This window comes from Bos taurus, chromosome 1 (genome assembly GCF_002263795.3).
Source record: "Bos taurus isolate L1 Dominette 01449 registration number 42190680 breed Hereford chromosome 1, ARS-UCD2.0, whole genome shotgun sequence".
Lineage (NCBI taxonomy): Eukaryota > Metazoa > Chordata > Mammalia > Artiodactyla > Bovidae > Bos > Bos taurus.
Window position 1 is genome coordinate 81,753,397 of NC_037328.1, and position 16,036 is coordinate 81,769,432.

The window sequence follows — 16,036 nt, forward strand, 5'->3', positions numbered from 1 at the left end:
GGGAAAATTAGACAGCTACATGGATGAAAGACCTAAATGTAAGATCTATGAAACCATAAAAGTTCTGGAAGAAAACATTGGCAGTACATTCTTTCACATCAATCTTAGCAATATTTTTTTGAATATGTCTTCTCAGGCAAGAGCAACAAAAGCAAAAATAAGCAAATGGGACTGTATCAGACTAAAAAGCTTTTACACAGTGAAGGAAACAATAAAATGAAATGGCAGCCTGCTGAATGGGAGGCTATTCTGATAAGGGGTTAATATCCAAAATGTATAAAGAACTCAAAACAACATAAAAAAGAAAACCTGATTAAAAAATGGACAGAGGATAAATAGATAGCTGAATAGATATTTATCCAAAGAAGACATATAAATGGCCAACAGGCACATGAAAAGATGCTCAACATCACTAATCATCAAGGGTTGGCCAGGAGTAGAGAAAAGGGAGCCTTTGTGTACTGTCGATGGGAATGCAAATTGGTGCAGCCATTATGGAAAACAGTATGGAGATACCTCAAAAAACTAAAAATAGAACTATATATAGAATTACCATATGACCCAACAACTCTACTCCTGGATATTTATCTAAAGAAAACAAAAACACTCTTTAGAGACCTAAATGTAAGACCAGAGACTATAAAATTCCTAGAGGAATGCAATCCCATGCAGAACACTCTTTGGCATAAACTGCAGCAATATTTTTTTTTTGGACCCTAAAGGAAATAAAAGGAAAAATAAACAAGTGGGACCTAATTAAACCTACAAGCTTTCACAGAGCAAAGCCAAACCATTGACAAAACAAAAAGACAACCTACTGAATGGGAGAAAATATTTGCAAATATGCCTGTTAAAGGATTAACATCCATCATATACAAATAGTCCATACAACTTGACATATATATACATACGCACACACACATACACATACGACACAATGGAATACTACTCAGCCATAAAAAGAACAGAATTATGCCATATGCAGCAATATGGATGGACATGGAGGATGTTATGCTAAAGTGAAATATGTCAGATAGGGTAAGACAAATACTATATGATACACATATATTTTGGACTTTAAAAAATACAAAAAAACAAATGAATATAACTAAAAAGAGGCAGACTCACAGATACAGTGAACAAACCAGGGGCTACCAATGGAGAGAGAGGGAGGGGCGCTATAGGGGTGCAAGAGTAGGAGGTACGAACTTCTGGGTGTGAGACAGGCTCAAGGGTGTAATGTACAATATGGTGAATATGACCAACATTCTGTAATAACTGTAAATGGAAAGCATCCTTTAAAAATTGTATAAAAAATTAAAAAACAAACCCCTCAAATACCCCACTCTTTAGAAAAGATACATGCACCCTTACATTAACTGCAACATTATTTACAATATCCAAGATTTGGAAGCAATCAAAGTGTCCATGAGTAGATGAACCGATAAAAAAAGATGTGGTGTATATATATAAACACACACACACACACACACACACACAACAGCATATTACTCAGCCATAACAAAGAATGAAATCTTGCCATCTGTGACAACATGGATAGACCTAGAAGGCCCCATGCCAAGTGAAATAAGTCAGATGGAGAAAGACAAATACTATATGATTTCACTTAAATGTGTGATCTAAAAAGCGAAACAAATGAACAAACACAGCAAAATAGAAACAGAGCCATGGATACAGAGAACAAACAGGTGGTTGTCACAGGGAAGGAAGAAGGGGGAGGGGAGTAATAGGTGAGGGAGATTAAGAGCTACGAACTTTTAGGGCAAAATAAATGAGTCATAGGCGTGAAATGTACAGTGTGGGGAATACAGTCAACAATCATGCAATCTCTCTGTGTGGTGACAGACAGTAGCTAGACCTGTCACGGTGATCATTCTGAAACACACGGTGCACGTGTGCTCAGCTATGTCTGACTCTTCGAGCCTGACTCTTCGACTCTGGACTGTAGCCAGCCAGATGCCTCTGTACATGGAATTTTCCACGCAAGAACACTGAAGTGGGTTGCCATGTGTCAAATCACTATGATGTGTAGCAGGAACTAATATAGTGCTCTAGGTCAGTTATACTTCAAAAAGAAACAAACTCACAGAAAGAGAGATCAGTTCTGTGGTTACCAGAGGTGGAGAGTGGGAGAGGGGGAATTGGATGAAGGCAGTCAAAAGGTTCAAACTTCCAGTTATAAGATCAAGGGGATGTAATGTACAACTTGATAAATATAATTAACAATGCTTATGTTACATTTGAACGTTGTTAAAAGAGTAAACCCTGAGTTCTCATCCAAAGGGAAAAACACAGAGGATAACTTAATTACAAGTACTAAATTGTACATGTTCACACAATTTAATATTAGGCAGACATTAAAAATGATGCTGAAAAGTATATTTCATGGTATGGGAAGGATTCACAATATGAAATAAAAAGGAGTTACAGAACAGTATGACTTTTTAAAAGCATACTTACACACAGATATATAGGCTAACATAATATATGTGCCAAAACACTTCGATTGGTTACTTCAGATTGGGGAATCATCGATTATTTTAACTTTTTTGGGTGAACTTACTTGCAGGTTCAAAATTTTCTATATATATCTTACTTTTATTCTCAGGAAAAACTGTTTCAAGAATATAAATAAAGTTACAAGAATATAAATAAAGAACACTAGGGCCATGTGTTCTCTTTACTTCAAAAAGAGTAAGGCTTGAATTGGAATATATGAATATACATGTTATACAATGATGGGAGTTAAAATTTTACTTTTTAAAAAGCTGTGGGACCTAGAAATAATAATGTTTCTCAAGGATGGTTAGATATTTTGTTCTTTTCTCAAAACATGAGTTTTCTGAGCTTGACTATAAAATTTAAAATATTCATTTTTGCTATTAACTAAGGCAGTCCTGCAATCTTTGGAGGCAATACCATGCCATTTCTGTCTGGTTTTGAATTAGTCCAGTGACCATCAAATTTTTGACTGTAAAAAACTGTTAATAAAAAATTTGGAATATGTGCCTACTATGTGATTTATTTACAAATTATATATCTGTGCAACTTTATTAAAATACTAAATATACATGTGAAAACATACATGAGAATAGAAATTTAAAATGCTGAGTTAAAAGGAACAGGAGCTCTAACATTTTCTTCCTCACAATGTCATGGATTGTCTTATATGTACTCTACTCCGGACATCACTGGATAACCACAAAAGATGGGCTTCAACCAAAAAAGACCAACTGTATGTCACTCTGCTCCATTCAGAAGGTCTACAGGAGACTGACCTAGTGTATTCTTCTGGCTCTAGGTCTTTAGTTTATCAAAGTTACTCAGTTAATGGTGGTGGGATGTTTACACAGGAAGTATCTTGCTTACCTTGCTGCTGCAATTTGTAATCAGTGGAATATGCCTTTCCAATGATATTCCATACAGGCCTTAAGCATCCAAATAGTCCTTCAAGAAACCCACCACTGCCGCTGCCCGACCTGCTGAACTGAATCTTGATGTCTTCAGTTCCACTTGTGCCCTCTCCATCCACAGTGTTGCTGTTCCCATGAGACATGGCCATCTCTGATTCATCTTGTTCCCTTAGCTGAAGAACGCTGTTCTCAAACTGGTCCCTGGAATCCTCACTTATGCTTGTCAACACTGTTGTGGTGATGGGGCTGTTCGTGCCTTCAGCTAGCTCAGTTTGCACCATGCCCTTTTCCTGCTGGTCCTTAAGAAGCTTGGGGGAAGCGTGGCTCCCCATAGGTGCGAGGTCATCTTGTAGTCCATTGAAGGTTTTGTTTTCACTCAAAGGCAAACGTGGAGAAGAGGAGCAGCTCAGGTGCTCCTGAGGGTTGGCCATCGTGCCATGAGTGTGCCCGAGGTCCTGAGATGACACTCAGAGGATCATTACAGTAGAGTTCTGATGTAAGAGGGGGCTTCAGAACCTGGGGAGAACAGGAGGAGGACGTGAGATCACCCTGTCTTTAGTCAGTCACATACTACACTTCTGATTATAACAGTAAAAACGCTGAAGCAAAGGGGATTGGTTAAACAGTGGTGTTGATCCACGTAATGGAATACTGTGCAGCAGTTAAAAATCATGTTGTAGAAGAGTACTTACTAACATGAGAAAATGTTCATGACATAGTAATATAAAAAATAGGTTAGAACAATATATACAACATAAGCCATTTAAAATTTTTATTATTTAAAAAGATACACAAACACATGTATAAGAAAAAAAGACTGGAAGGATACATCCAAAGAATTAATAGCTGTTAATTCTAGGTGGTTAGATTTGGGAGGGATTTATGTTGTGTTTTTCAAGATATTCTAAGCATTCTGTATCAATACACTTCTATAGGGTGAATGTCTTCCCCTCACTCCACTTACACGGTGAAACTCATTTGTGATGCCGCTTGGCTGGGGGGCCTTTGGGAGGTGATTAGGTCCTGACAGTGGAGCCTTTGTGAATGGGGTTACTGCCCTGTGAAAAAGACCCTAGAGAACTCCCTTGCTTCTGCTGCCACGAGAGAACATAGTGAGAAGACGGCTGTTTATGAAGCAGGAAGTGGGCCCTCACCAGACTATGGAACATGCAAGTGCCTCAGTCTTGGTTGTCTCAGCCCCCAAAACTGTCAGAAGTAAATGTCTGTTGTCTGAGCCATCTACTCTCCAGAATAAAAACCAGTAATCTGATAAGTAGTATTTGCTAATTTCCCTGGTATAAATACTCCCACCAAGTCAGGTTTCAGGCTCGTAACAATAGCTTAACAACCTGCCTGCAGTTACTAAATATTTGACAACTGGCTCTTACAAACTGGTATACAAGCCAGCACCAGCAACATTATCTTTGTGATGGTGTCATTTTCATTAGAGAAGTAAGAAACTTCTAAGGCTACATACTGAGTAAGTGGTAGAGCAAGAATTACAATCTAAGAATTCAGATTCTCAGATTTCCTTCAATTCTTTATAACAAGGCACCTGTTATGATTACCCTTCATTCTGTTAGAGTACTTTACAGGTTAAAAAATGCTATTTCCTGTGACCTTGACCTAAACATCTGATTGCCTGTGTAAGGAAGCCAGAGCATGGAATCGTTATTCCTGTCTTTCCCAGAAGAACACTGAGGCTTAGAGAGAGGTATATGCTAAAGGTCACAGAGCCAGGACCTAATCCCAAACTCTCTACTGTACCATGTGGTCTCTGTAAGACATAGTTTCTTTCTTTCAAAGCTTATATACTACTTAAATTCAAAAGTTCAAAGTGTTAGTCACTCAGTCATGTCTGACTCTTTGTGACCCCATGGACTGTAGTCCGCCAGGCTCTTCTGTCCAGGCAAGAATACTGAAGTGGGTTGCCATTCCCTTTTCCAGGGGATATTCCCAACCCAAGGATTGAATCTGGGTGTCCTGCATTGCAGGCAAATATTTTACCATCTGAACCACCAGGGAAGCCCCAACACAGTTAACTTAAATCCTACTGAGTCATGCATGTGTGCTAAGTTGCTTCAGTTGTATCTGACTCTTTGCGAACCCATGGACTGTAGACTCCAAGGTTCCTCAGTCCATGGGAGTCTCCAGGCAAGAACACTGGAGTGGGTTGCCATGCTCTCCTCCAAGGGATCTTCTGACCCAGGGATCAAACCCACATCTCTTAGGCCCCCTGCATTGGCAGGCTGGTTCTTTACCACTAGCACCACCTGGTAAGATGGCTTTCCTGGTGGCTCAGATGGTAAAGAATCTGCTTGCAATGCAGGAGACCTGGGTTTGATCCCTGTGTTGGGAAGATCCCCTGGAGAAGGGAATGGCTACCGACTCTAGTATTCTTGCCTGGAGAATTCCACGGATAGAGGAGCCTGGTGGGCTGTATATAGCTCATGGAATAACAAAGAGTTGGACTCAGCTAAGCGACTAATGCTACTTAAGGAGTTAATAATTACACCGAGGGAATTACCTCCTGCCCACTCTCACCCCCACGACATTCATGCCACATTCTGGTCTACAGGGAGTAAGAATGGGGACATGAGAAGGTAAGGAAGATGTGTTTGACACCGACAGAGGAAAGGAAGTTAAGAAAGAATAAGAGTGTGAGCAAAGGCAGAGAAAAAGCGACCAGGGCATGTGTGGGAGAGCTGGTCAACCAGAAATAATGAAAAAGTCAGCTGATGTTGGACAGCGGTGTGCAATAAAAGCAACTCCTTCACATACGGCTCTGAAAGCTCATGAAATAATACAGACAATTCTTCCCTTTAAAGAAATCAGAGAGAGAACTTTAACAGGACAAAGTTAGGTTAAGCGAGACAACTTCCAGGGCGTGGAGAAATTTAAAGGGCTGGGAAGCTACCTGGGAATATAAGGTTGGGGAAAAGAAAGAAAAAGAAAAGCTGGAGCCCTTCATTATAGAAACAGCTGTTTGCTGAGTTGACCCCCAGCCCCATGCTCCCCATTTCCTTCCTTTTGTGTTCCTCTCTAGGCTCTGACATTACTGATCCCTTCATTTTGCATTCTTGCTGATCTTCTGCCATGACCTTCAGCTGTCTTTTGCCTTTGGCCTCTCTGACCTTGCTCTGCTTGATATCTTTCAGGATCTCTGACTTCATGCTATCTGACCTGGCCACTGTCTGAGCAGTTGCTTCCAATCTGTTTTTGCCATTGGGATTCATGGTTATCCTTTACAGCATAGGGCATACATTATGCTGTTGGCTCACATCAGTTGATAACGCAAATACCCAAATGTATATGTGAATTTCAGCCAAACACCTATTTGTGCAAAGTGTTCTTTGAACTCAACTGCAGAATTTTATATTAACTCCTGGTAAATTTCCATTTTGTCCACTTCTATTCTGAGTTTCTTCTCCTTGATGACATCACACTGAAATTAGCTCATATACAAAAAGTTAGAAAGACATGAGTTTGTTTTGAATTGTAACCTCTTCTCAGTTCTTCTTTTTTTTTTGGCCACAACTTGCACCTTGTGGGATCTCAATTCTCCAACCAGGAATGAACCTGGGCCACAGCACTGGAAGTGCCAAATCCCAACCACTAGACCACCAGAGAACTCCCATCTCTTCTGATTTCTAAGAGGTTAGTAGTGCACGTGAAGTGGACCTGCTCACACAGGCACTAGGAATGAGTCTAAAGAAGAGAACTTTAGCATGGTCATCACATACAGTTTGATATTTAGGAGGTCAAGAATAACAGGACCCTTAAGGAATATAGTCCAATCTACCTGTCTCACATACAAAATAAAATCCCAGAGAGACTGTTGACTTGCTCAATACAACTAATTAGTGGCAGAGCTGGAATGAATCCTCTTTCCTTATCCTATGGTCTTCCCCTAGTCTGGTTATTTATTCAGACAAATAGAAACAAATAGTCATGATAGCATGATCACTGATGACAAAAGATGATAATGCAATGCTATTCTAGATGCACTAAAGCTACATCCGAAAAAGTACAAACATCCATTTAGAGGGGTGACCCTGCATGTGTCAACAGAGCAGTGAAGGGCACCCAGCTTTTGGTGATCCAGCTGCTCTGGGAGCAGGCAGAGACGATGGAAACCTCAAAATGTGTATAAAGACGTGCAGTCAGACAGGCTTTCCTCTGTTCACCAAGAAATCACATCCAATCGCAAGCAACAAAGGCAGAGAAACTGAGGAGCACAGAACAAAAGGAAAGAAATCATCACCATGACTATATTCAAATACGATCAGAGCTGACTCTACATGTAAGAGTGTAGGAGGATGAAAATATCTAAATTTTACCTGTGTTTGTATGTACACCCACACACTGCCACTGCACAGTGAAGGAGCTGGTGAGTGGAACCTAAGGGAGCAGAAGCAGCTCCACCATCTCTGCCTCTCTCTTTGTCCTCTCAGTTCCTCTCTCTCTGTCCAGACTGGGCTCGTGTACTCTCTTGGGAACTGACTGGATCTTTCAGTTCACGAGAAGTCAAAGCTAGAATTTATTAGAAGGGGATAGACACGAAACGAGGCAAGAATTTTAAACACTGAGAGTCAAGTGGAAAAAGATAAGGAAGAGCAGAGGTGCAAGACGGCAAGGTCAGCCTGTGCCCTTATCAGGACAAAGATCTACGGGCCAGGCTGCAGGGGGAGGTGGTGCTGCCTCTGCCCTTATACAAGGGCTCCTGAATCCGCAGGAGTACAAGGCAGCGCCTCCCTCTCTGCCCTTCAGGCACACTTCCTTGCCCTGTGAGCTTCTCAGCCTCAAAAGGAGGAAGTGGTTTGTGTAAAAATTAGTAGGCAAGGGTTGGCGACAGGGGCAGCTGTGCATTTGCCAGGGCACTGCCAGTTTCTGGAAATTACCTTGACTTCATGCCAAGATGAATTTGGCACCGAGAAAAAGAGGAAAGGAAGAGGTCAGGTGGCCAAATGGTCCTTGAGTTCTTGTGTTTTTATTATATGATACAATTGTCTCCATGTTGCTAAAGAGGATAATTTTATAATAGATCCGATTTTGAGCTTTATAGCATAAATATGAGCAAATCAAAGATTTTGGAAAATTTTGCCCCACAAATGAATAAAATTCAACTGAATTCAACGAACTGACTAAAATTGAATAAAATTTGAAAGTAGGCATGATTGCTAAGATTTTTTGATTGAGCTTTTCCCAAGCTGTCTTCTCTTCAGTTGGCATTGTTTTGCCTTAAAATGAACACAATACTGCTATCCCAACTTTCTGGTTACTTTTCAAAAATGATTACTTCACACAGCAGTATTTAGAGCATAAGTGAAGTTTATGCTATTAAGGCAATCATTCCCATTTAAAAACTGGGATTAAGTTACTTGCTCATCAGATCAGATCAGTCATTCAGTTGTGTCCAGCTCTTTGCGACCTCATGAATCGCAGCACGCCAGGCCTCCCTGTCCATTACCAACTCCCGGAGTTCACTCAGACTCACGTCCATCGAGTCAGTGACGCCATCCAGCCATCTCATCCTCTGTCGTCCCCTTCTCCTCTTGCCCCCAATCCCTCCCAGCATCAGAGTCTTTTCCAATGAGTCAACTCTTCGCATGAGGTGGCCAAAGTACTGGAGTTTCAGCTTTAGCATCATTCCCTCCAAAGAAATCCCAGGGCTGATCTCCTTCAGAATGGACTGGCTGGATCTCCTTGAAGTCCAAGGGACTCTCAAAAGTCTTCTCCAACACCACAGTTCAAAAGCATCAATTCTTCGGCGCTCAGCCTTCTTCACAGTCCAACTCTCACATCCATACATGACCACAGGAAAAACCATAGCCTTGACTAGACGAACCTTTGTTGGCAAAGTAATGTCTCTGCTTTTGAATATGCTATCTAGGTTGGTCACAACTTTCCTTCCAAGGAGTAAGCGTCTTTTAATTTCATGGCTGCAGTCACCATCTGTAGTGATTTTGGAGCCCAGAAAAATAAAGGCTGACACTGTTTCCACTGTTTCCCCATCTATTTCTCATGAAGTGATGGGACTGGATGCCATGATCCTAGTTTTCTGAATGTTGAGCTTTAAGCCAACTTTTTCACTCTCCACTTTCACTTTCATCCAGAGGCTTTTTAGTTCCTCTTCACTTTCTGCCATAAGGGTGATGTCATCTGCATATCTGAGGTTATTGATATTTCTCCCGGCAATCTTGATTCCAGCTTGTGTTCTTCCAGTCCAGCGTTTCTCATGATGTACTCTGCATACAAGTTAAATAAACAGGGTACAATATACAGCCTTGACAAACTCCTTTTCCTATTTGGAACCAGTCTATTGTTCCATGTTCAGTTCTAACTGTTGCTTCCTGATCTGCATACAAATTTCTCAAGAGGCAGATCAGGTGATCTGGTATTTCCCATGATGGAGAAGCTCTATACAGTCAGCAAAAACAAGACCAGGAGCTGACTGTGGCTCATACCATGAACTCCTTATTGCCAAATTCAGACTTAAATTGAAGAAAGTAGGGAAAACCACTAGACCATTCAGGTATGACCTAAATCAAATCCCTTATGATTATACAGTGGAAGTGAGAAATAGATTTAAGGGCCTAGATCTGATAGATAGAGTGCCTGATGAACTATGGAATGAGGTTTGTGACATTGTACAGGAGACAGGGATCAAGACCATCCCCATGGAAAAGAAATGCACAAAAGCAAAATGGCTGTCTGGGGAGGCCTTACAAATAGCTGTGAAAAGAAAAGCGAAAAGCAAAGGAGAAAAGGAAAGATATAAACATCTGAATGCAGAGTTCCAAAGAATAGCAAGAAGAGATAAGCAAGAAGATCGCTGCATTTTTCAGCGATCAATGCAAAGAAATAGAGGAAAACAACAGAATGGGAAAGGCCAGGGATCTCTTCAAGAAAATCAGAGATACCAAAGGAACATTTCATGCAAAGATGGGCTCGATAAAGGACAGAAATGGTATGGACCTAACAGAAGCAGAAGATATTAAGAAGAGATGGCAGGAATACACAGAAGAACTGTACAAAAAAGATCTTCACGACACAGATAATCACGATGGTGTGATCACTGACCTAGAGCCAGACATCCTGGAATGTGAAGTCAAGTGGGCCTTAGAAAGCATCACTATGAACAAAGCTAGTGGAGGTGATGGAATTCCAGTTGAGCTATTCCAAATCCTGAAAGATGATGCTGTGAAAGTGCTGCACTCAATATGCCAGCAAATTTGGAAAACTCAGCAGTGGCCACAGGACTGGAAAAGGTCAGTTTTCATTCCAATCCCAAAGAAAGGCAATGCCAAAGAATGCTCAAACTACCACACAATTGCACTCATCTCACACGCTAGTAAAGTAATGCTCAAAATTCTCCAAGCCAGGCTTCAGTAATATGTGAACCGTGAACTTCCTGATGTTCAAGCTGGTTTTAGAAAAGGCAGAGGAACCAGAGATCAAATTGCCAACATCTGCTGGATCATGGAAAAAGCAAGAGAGTTCCAGAAAAGCATCTACTTGCTCATAGCAATAACTAAAAAAAATCTTTCTGGGATAGATGTTTATCATGGTGATCTTGATTTGAACTTAAAAAAAATTATCTGCGTTTTCTAACAGAACTGTAAAATTTTAAGTATAAGATTATTTAAAAATCAGATCAGAAGAGTGACCTACAATTGTGTCTTCACCCCTAACTTGCTCTCTTAACTGTGAGCCGTCTACTGAAATTCCTATCTGAAAGGACAATAATAGCCTCACATTGACCAAATGCACTGACCTACCTTGTCCCATCTTCTTTATAACATTTCATCCAATAATCATGCATTAAAAAATATTGATTCAGTGTGTACCATACACCTTATATTTTTGGTTAAGATTATGAATGTTTAATAATATTAAACAATGCTAGAGTCAGCAAAAAATAAAAATTACAAAAAGGTAACCTCCAGATTACTTAATGAATATGGCCTTCCCCTGACAGCTCAGTTGGTAAAGAATCTATCTGCCTGGAATGTAGGAGACTCTGGTTCAATTTCTGGGTTGAAAGATCCACTGGAGAAGGGATAGGCTACTCACTCCAGTATTCTTGGGCTTCCCTTGTGGCTAAGCTGGTAAAGAATCCACCTGCAACGCAGGAGACCTGGGTTCGATTCCCTGGGTTAGGAAGATCCCCTGGAGAAGGGAAAGGCTACCCACTCCAGTATTCTGGCCTGGAGAATTCCATGGACTGCATAGTCCATGGGGTTGCAAAGAGTCAGACACAACTGAGCGACTTTCACTTTCACCTTCACCTATAAACACAACCATGATTAAAGTTAAAATAAGCTTATAATGTAAGTTTTTAAATGAATAAACATGCTTCATTACAGAGCTTCCCAGATGGTTCAATGATAAAGAATCAGCCTGCCAGTGCAGGTGACAGAGGTTCGATCCCTGATCCAGGAAGATCCCACATGCCACAGAGCAACTAAGCCCATGCGCCACAACTCTTGAGCCTGGGAGCTGCAACTACTGAAGCCCTCCAACTCGTGCTCTGCAACCAGAGAAGGCAATGGCACCCCACTCCAGTACTCTTGCCTGGAAAATTACATGGACAGAGGAGCCTGGTGGGCTGCAGTCCATGGGGTCGCAAAGAGTTGGACACGACTGAGCGTCTTCACTTTCACTTTTCACTTTCATGCACTGGAGAAGGAAATGGCAACCCACTCCAGTGTTCTTGCCTGGAGAATCCCAGGGATGGGGGAGCCTGGTGGGCTGCCATCTATGGGGTTGCACAGAGTCGGACATGACTGAAGTGACTTAGCAGCAGCAGCAGCAACAGGAGAAGCTACCACAGCGAAAAGTCTGCGCACCACAGCTAGACAGTAGCCCTGGCTCGTTACAACCAGAGAAAAGCCCAAGCAGCAATGAAGACTCAGTAGAGGCAAAAATGAATAAATAAATAAGTGAATTATAAATTTTTTTAAAACATGCTTTATTACATAGTTACAAACTATAATCTTAATTTAAAAACCAGCAACTTGTGAGGCTTCAAATACACCTAAAATCAAACACTAAACAAACTTCTTGACCAAAGGAAAGATTTCTCTACAACCTCCATAAATCTATGATAAACAATATACTAAGTGTTACTATTCCAGAATAGAATCAACATTTTCTGACTGAAATCTGACTTGCCATATGAAGAAGAAAATTAATAACAAAATAAATCCACTTAAAATATCTTAAAAATAAGATACAGATACATATGCCCTTAAATATTTAATACTAATGAATATAAAAATAATTATAAAGCATTTCAAGAAAGTAGGAAAGCAGGTTTAAAAGATTAACAGTGGTTTTCACTGCTCTTTTTAAATTTTTTCTATGTTTTCCTAAATTTATAGTCTTAGCAAGAATCAATTGTTTATTCAGAAATTTTCAATCCAAATCTTTGCTTTTTAAAAATGTTTTCTGCTTATTTATCGGCCGAGCCACGCACACAACTTCTGGGTTCCTAGTTCCCTGACGAGGGCTTGAACCCATGCCCTCTGCAGTGGAAGGGTAGAGTTTTAATCATTGGACAGCCAGAGAAGTCCCTCTATATTCTACTTGCCCTTGAATATCTTGCTCACAATTTCTAATGATAATTCCTTATGGAAGGTTGTCTTTGTGACCCTAAATGCAAGTTGTTTTTTTTTCCCTAAATGCAAGAGTTTTAGTGCATTAGTGTGTAAGCCATCTGACCTTAGAACTTGGAAATCATCAAGATTTAATTAGATATGCCTTTGTCTCTTTATCTGTCTTAAGTTTCAGTTCTCTTATCTAGATTATTCTGCTTTTTCCAGCTTGATATGATTCTTCCTAGTAGAAATGGTAAAAACAAAATAGGAGTCATCAACTTTTGTTTCCTCATTGCATTAATATTCTTATAGTATTAATATTCTCCCAATCAACCAATTCAGAACATTTAATGTACTTTATCATATAGAGAATAATACTGTGAAGGGTTAAGAGGGAAAGCACTGGAGGAAGATAGACCTAGATTCAAATATTAACCATTAACTTGACCTTACTCTCTCTTTAAGCCCCAAATTTCGTTTTAAGTGGCGATAACAACAGAATTCATCTCATAGAATGTATTAGATGTTATATGAGATAATGCATATATAATACATTTAACCAGCACACAGTGAATCCTCAAGACTTCTTAGTGATTCAAACCTTTAACTAGAAAAACTAGAAAGAAAAGATATATGTCAATATGCTCAATACATATGTGAGATCAAGGCACGTGAAAAGAAGGACAAAAGAAAGACAAGAAAGCTTTCTTAAGTGAAAAAAATGACAAAAGGGGGATAAGGAAGGGATAGCTCAATTTACATAGAAATTGAGGCACATTTATTTGAAATTATAAATGAAAGCACAAAGAACCCAAAACAAACGCGGGTTAAAAGGGCAAAAGTAAGCTGGAAAACAGAAGAGGAAAATCCCAAACATGCAATTTTTTTTTCATATTTAGTTTCCTTTGTCTTTGATTTAACTGCAGCAGCTACTTTTTACACTCCAGGTTTTAATTAGGTTGAAAGAAAATGAGAAGGTTCTACGTAGCTATAATAATTGGGAGAATATTAATACTATGTAGTTCTAATATTTGGGAAAAAAAGTACATAACTCCCATTATTTTAACATTACTATATTAAATTCAGAGATAATTTTATTGATTCAAGAAAATATCTCTAGAAAAAGACTGCTTATGTTTTAAACAGCAATTACAACATAGGAGAACCAGGACAGAACTGTGTTCCCAAGGGAGATTATAGAATTTTCTTCCCTAGCGATCGACATGTTTCTATGTCATATTGTGTACATATGAAGACATGCTCTCTTTTAGGGAATGCCTAGTTCTACTCTTGTTTCACCCATCTTCCTGGAAATGTTACTGTCTTCAGGCAGCTTGCCTTTACTTTCTTCATGAAGGCCCCATCCCTAGGGCAAAATCTAAAAAAGTTTTTTATGGCTCTAGTCTTACAGAACTTTGTACAATAGTAGCTTCCCACAAATGTAGAAAAATCATAAAAAATAATCCTTAAGTGATAAACAATATTGTAGTAAAATGTATGCTCAAGATTCAATCTGCCTGGTTTGAATACTGACTCTGTCCATGGGGAGGTTCCTCATCCTTGTGTGTCTCAGTTTCTGCAGTCAAAAACTTGAGTACCAACCTCACAGGGTGGTAATGAGGGCTAAATGAAATAATATTTGCTTTATGTTAAATTAATAAACATTATTCTAAAGTAAGAGAATATATTCATTATTAATAATAATATTGTTGTTTTCAGTCACTAAGTTGTGTCTGACTCTTTGCAACCCCAGGAACTGCAGCACACTAGGCTTCCCCGTCCTTCACTATCTCTGGGAGCTTGCTCAAACTCATATCCATTGAATCAGTGATGCCATCCAGCCATCTTATCCTCTGTCATCCTCTTCTCCTTTTGCCTTCAATCTTTCCCAGCGTCAGGGTCTTTTCAAATGAGTCTTTGCATCAGGTGGCCAAGGTATTTAAGCTTCAGCTTTAGCATCAGTTCTTCCAGCGAATATTCAGGGTTTATTTTCTTTAGGATTGACTGGTATGATGTCCTTGCTATCTAAGGGACTCTCAAGAGTCTTCTCTAGCACCACAGTTCAAAAGCATCAATTCTTTGGCATTCAGCCTTCTTTATGGTCCAACTCTCACATCAGTATATGACTACTGGAAAAACCATAGCTTTGACTATATGGACCACATGGTTAAAGATCAAATGAGCACATATCTTTACAACAGTTTTGCCCTTGGTCATTCCAGGGATAATCATAGAAAATGAGAAACTTAAAGTTATCCCAAAGGATGGCTATTTTTTTATAAAAAGAATCATTCATTTCCAAAGATATAAATAGAGCAGCTTAGCCCAGAAATTAGCAATGGCCCAGCCTGTATGATTTGACATCATTATTTATAGACTCCGGGTTCGAAGACCACTTTGACCCACTCTCAAAATTCTCCATGCTTTGTCTAGTTTGCAAAAAGAAAATCTTTTGGATGTAATTTTAACAGTTATAGATATTGAAAGATTAATAATCACCTAACTAGGAGAAAGTACAAGTAGCACAAGTTATTAATTTGATGCTGAGAATAAAAACATATTTAATAGGGATTTCTCTGGTGGTCCCTATGCTTATACTATATAACATGAAAATGAAATTATTCATTGCCAGCTTAGTATAATAGGGTTATTGAAGAGCTTCCGTAAGACTTCCAGTGATGTACATGGAATTTCCAGTAAGGCTGTAGATCCTACAAATGGTTTCTGGGCAAGTCTTGATTGTAACTGGCAGGCAAGAAGTTGTCAAAGGTCCTTTTGCCATCTTTGCATTGCTTTTTTAAGTCTTGCTTAGGGATGGTAGAATTATAGATTGTTAGAATTGGAGGGAGCAGTCAGTGGGTGATGACTTCTATTTTTAAAGAGAAATAATTCTTCCTAATTAGTTTGTAAATTTGGTGGGGTAGAATCCAAGTATTATTTATCTCTGTACCTTGTCCCTCTTCATTTGCTACCTATCTATAGTTTTACACCTAGTATAGG

The 16,036-nt window shown here is 39.5% G+C and overlaps 1 protein-coding gene across 5 annotated transcripts in view; it reads right to left on the reverse strand.

Annotated features, from left to right (window-relative positions):
- MAP3K13 (mitogen-activated protein kinase kinase kinase 13) overlaps positions 1 to 16,036 on the reverse strand; it is a 161,605-nt gene that overhangs the window by 46,701 nt on the left and 98,868 nt on the right. For all 5 annotated transcript variants that reach the window (XM_059891150.1, XM_024997604.2, XM_010801213.4 and 2 more), the window contains 1 exon segment: positions 3,391 to 3,950. In XM_059891150.1, coding sequence (XP_059747133.1) covers positions 3,391 to 3,865 — 475 coding nt within the window. In that variant the 5' untranslated portion in view covers positions 3,866 to 3,950.